We start from the raw sequence: 2,942 nt of genomic DNA on the forward strand, positions 1-2,942 counted from the left end.
TACACTTATTTGTTTTAGCTCTTGCTCATTTGATTTTCCTATTTGTCTCATCCGTTTAAGAAAGTAGGTGATATATTGCACTTTTACCTTAGCGCTAGGTATACTCTTAGTTACTTGTTTTAGAAGAGAATGCACTTAAGACTTCTGGTGATTAGTAGTTAGTAGCGTCTGCTAAATGACTGTAATGTAACGTAATGTATAAATAGGCAGGGAAAAACTTGAATTGATGAAATGTGACATATATTTTATAATGTCATCAAAGGATGCTGAAACTGCTGCTGCTGCTGCTGCTGCTACTACTACTGTTGTTGTTAGATAAAATAAGCTAAATATCTATCATTATTATTATTATTATTATTATTATTATCAGAGAGGGCTATCCTAATTTGAAATCATTTTTATTCATGTGTGAACCATTTGTAGATCAATCAATCAATCAATCAATCAATCAAACTTTATTAAGGACACATGGTCCATAGCAACATAAAATAACATACAAATACAAAAACAAACAAAGGCGGACATAGTCCAAATACATTCATAGTCAGGCTTACACGCTTGTGTTTGACTTTATCAGTGAATGATAAAGTCATTATTCTTAATGATGTGGAGAAGGAAGAAGGAACTATACCACTTGAGCTCGGGGGGAGAAGGAAGAAGGAACTACCATTGAGCTACAACACAGGGGGCAGGGCCTTTTTCTTACTATAAGTAGGGCTATAGTGGTAGAGGTAGTGCTGTCTACCAACTTCATATGTTGGATTTCTCAGAGGACCATCAAAGTCACAGGTAAGGGGGTCATTATTATGTTTCTTTCTGTCAAGCAAAGATTTGAAAATTACCTATTGTAGGCTATACGGTGGTGTAAAGTAACTAAGTACTTTTATTCAAGTACTGTACTTAAGTACAATTTTGTGGTATTTGTACTTTACTTGAGTATTTCCAATTTCCAATACTTTTACTTCTACTCCACTACATCTCGGTTCCAAATGTTGTACTTTTACTCCACTACAGTTATTTGGAAACTTGAGTTACTAGTTACTTTGTAGATTTTGATTATTATTACAAAACATACATTAACCACTTCAGTCTTATATACAGTTTGGCCATTTGAAAATAGCCGATCTACAAGCTCACAACGCGACGCGTTGTGAGCTTGTAGATCTGCTATTTTCAAAGTTTTTTTAGACATTTGAAACTTGTGCAATGGGACATTCTGCATAATTAGTACTTTTACTTCTGGTACTTTAAGTACATTTTGATCACATTACTTTCGTACTTTGAATTCCGACTTTAACTTGTAACAGAGTATTTCTACATTGCAGTATTGATACTTTTACTTAAGTAAAGCATACTTTTTCCACCTCCACTTTATATGAAATAGACTGATATTTCTTCTCTCATCATACATTTCAGAGAGAGATGAATCCCTGTCTCTTCATCTGTTTGACACTGGGCATGTGCTTCATGCACAGCCAGTCTACTCCATCAGGTATAATGTTTTACAAAATGAAAAACTGCATCATTCCATTAAGTTATATTATATTCTTTGTTTAGCTGCTTATGTTGGTCATTGCTTGCATGGATATCACAAACCCTGTCAATGTCCATGGTATGGATATGGAAGGACTAATTCTCTTTCTGATGGTTTACAGGGGAACATTTGGGCAGCCCATACCTTCAAGATGCTTTTGAGAAGGCAAAGACGATCGTGGATGAAGCCTACAAGTACTCCAGAGAAGAGTGAGTTCATGAATTGACCTACTACATACAGTGCAGTTCACTAAACAACTGAAGAAGGCATACAACCCATTTATTCTGCTTCAACAGGAACAGTAATAATCAGTCAAAATAATTATTTTAAATGGTTTGTGTAACACCCAGGAAGGGAAACTAAAGCTAATGATCTTATCCACTAGCCTAAAAGGGAATCATCCTCGACTGGGGGAAAATTAGGCTTTAGGCAGAGGCTCTGAGCTAATCTACTACACTTGAATAACAAATGAAAACAAAAATGGAGGACAGGAGGATATTTTGATCTCTGTAGGACAGGGGTGGGCAACTTTGAAGATGGAAAGGGCCACTGTATTTCCAAACTCACTCCAGGGGGCCACATTGCATATTGTCGGGTAGACACCACACCTCTTATCTCCGTATTTTAAATTTTTTTTGTAAATTAATGCCGTACTATGTCACAAAAGTAGCAAAAATAGCCGATCTACAAGCTCAAGACACGTCGCAGTGCGACGCATTTTGAGCTAGCAGATCAGCTATTTTTGCTATTTTTGAATTGGAATCTTGAATTCTTTTTTGCTATTTTTGAATTGGAATCCTGAAAAGTAAAATGTTTTGTTTAATTTCAAATGCATTCAGTTATACTTATGTTAACTTCATGAACTTAAATACAAATACATTGGACATAAAAAAGACAAGAATTGTAATACTAGTCATTAAGCTACTAATACAGACTGAAGTAATTAAAGCGGGTCATGTTTGCATGTTCTGGAATTGTAACAGCTGAAATCAATAATGTATCAGTATTCCGATATTAACCTGCGGGACGCATTAAGTGAAGGTGGGGGCCGCATGTGGCGCCAGTTGCCCATTCTTTCATTTATCATTACTGCCTATTTTCTTTCAAGGAGCCTGCGCAGGGTGCGTAGGGATCACGTTAGCCCCTCTGATATCCTTCGGCTCATGAAGCAACCGCGTGGAGATATTGAAATTCTTTATTCGGAATAACCCCTTGAGATGAACCATCTCGTTTTCAAGGGGCTCCGCAGTTACAGAATACATAATAATACATTTAAGAAACACAACAAAACAAAACATAAATAAACAGGACAATAACAACAATCAAGGGGGGGAAACAAGACAAAACATACAACAATAACATAACAACAATACACAAAGCACATACAGTACATGAATTATTGTGTCAT

General features: G+C 36.1%; 1 protein-coding gene across 1 annotated transcript in view; it reads left to right on the top strand.

Moving 5' to 3' along the window:
- The first annotated feature begins 759 nt into the window (after positions 1-759).
- The window catches only part of LOC311041915 (eosinophil peroxidase-like), a 16,754-nt gene continuing 14,571 nt past the window's right edge, over positions 760-2,942 (top strand). Inside the window, exons 1-4 of the mRNA XM_084052398.1 lie at positions 760-789; positions 1,421-1,492; positions 1,656-1,743; positions 2,643-2,713. Of these exons, the coding sequence (XP_083908524.1) occupies positions 1,423-1,492; positions 1,656-1,743; positions 2,643-2,713 (229 nt within the window). The 5' untranslated portion in view covers positions 760-789; positions 1,421-1,422. The remainder of the gene's footprint in view (positions 790-1,420; positions 1,493-1,655; positions 1,744-2,642; positions 2,714-2,942) is intronic.

Source organism: Gymnoscopelus microlampas (assembly GCF_963454915.1).
Source record: "Gymnoscopelus microlampas genome assembly, chromosome: 3".
Taxonomy (NCBI): domain Eukaryota; kingdom Metazoa; phylum Chordata; class Actinopteri; order Myctophiformes; family Myctophidae; genus Gymnoscopelus; species Gymnoscopelus microlampas.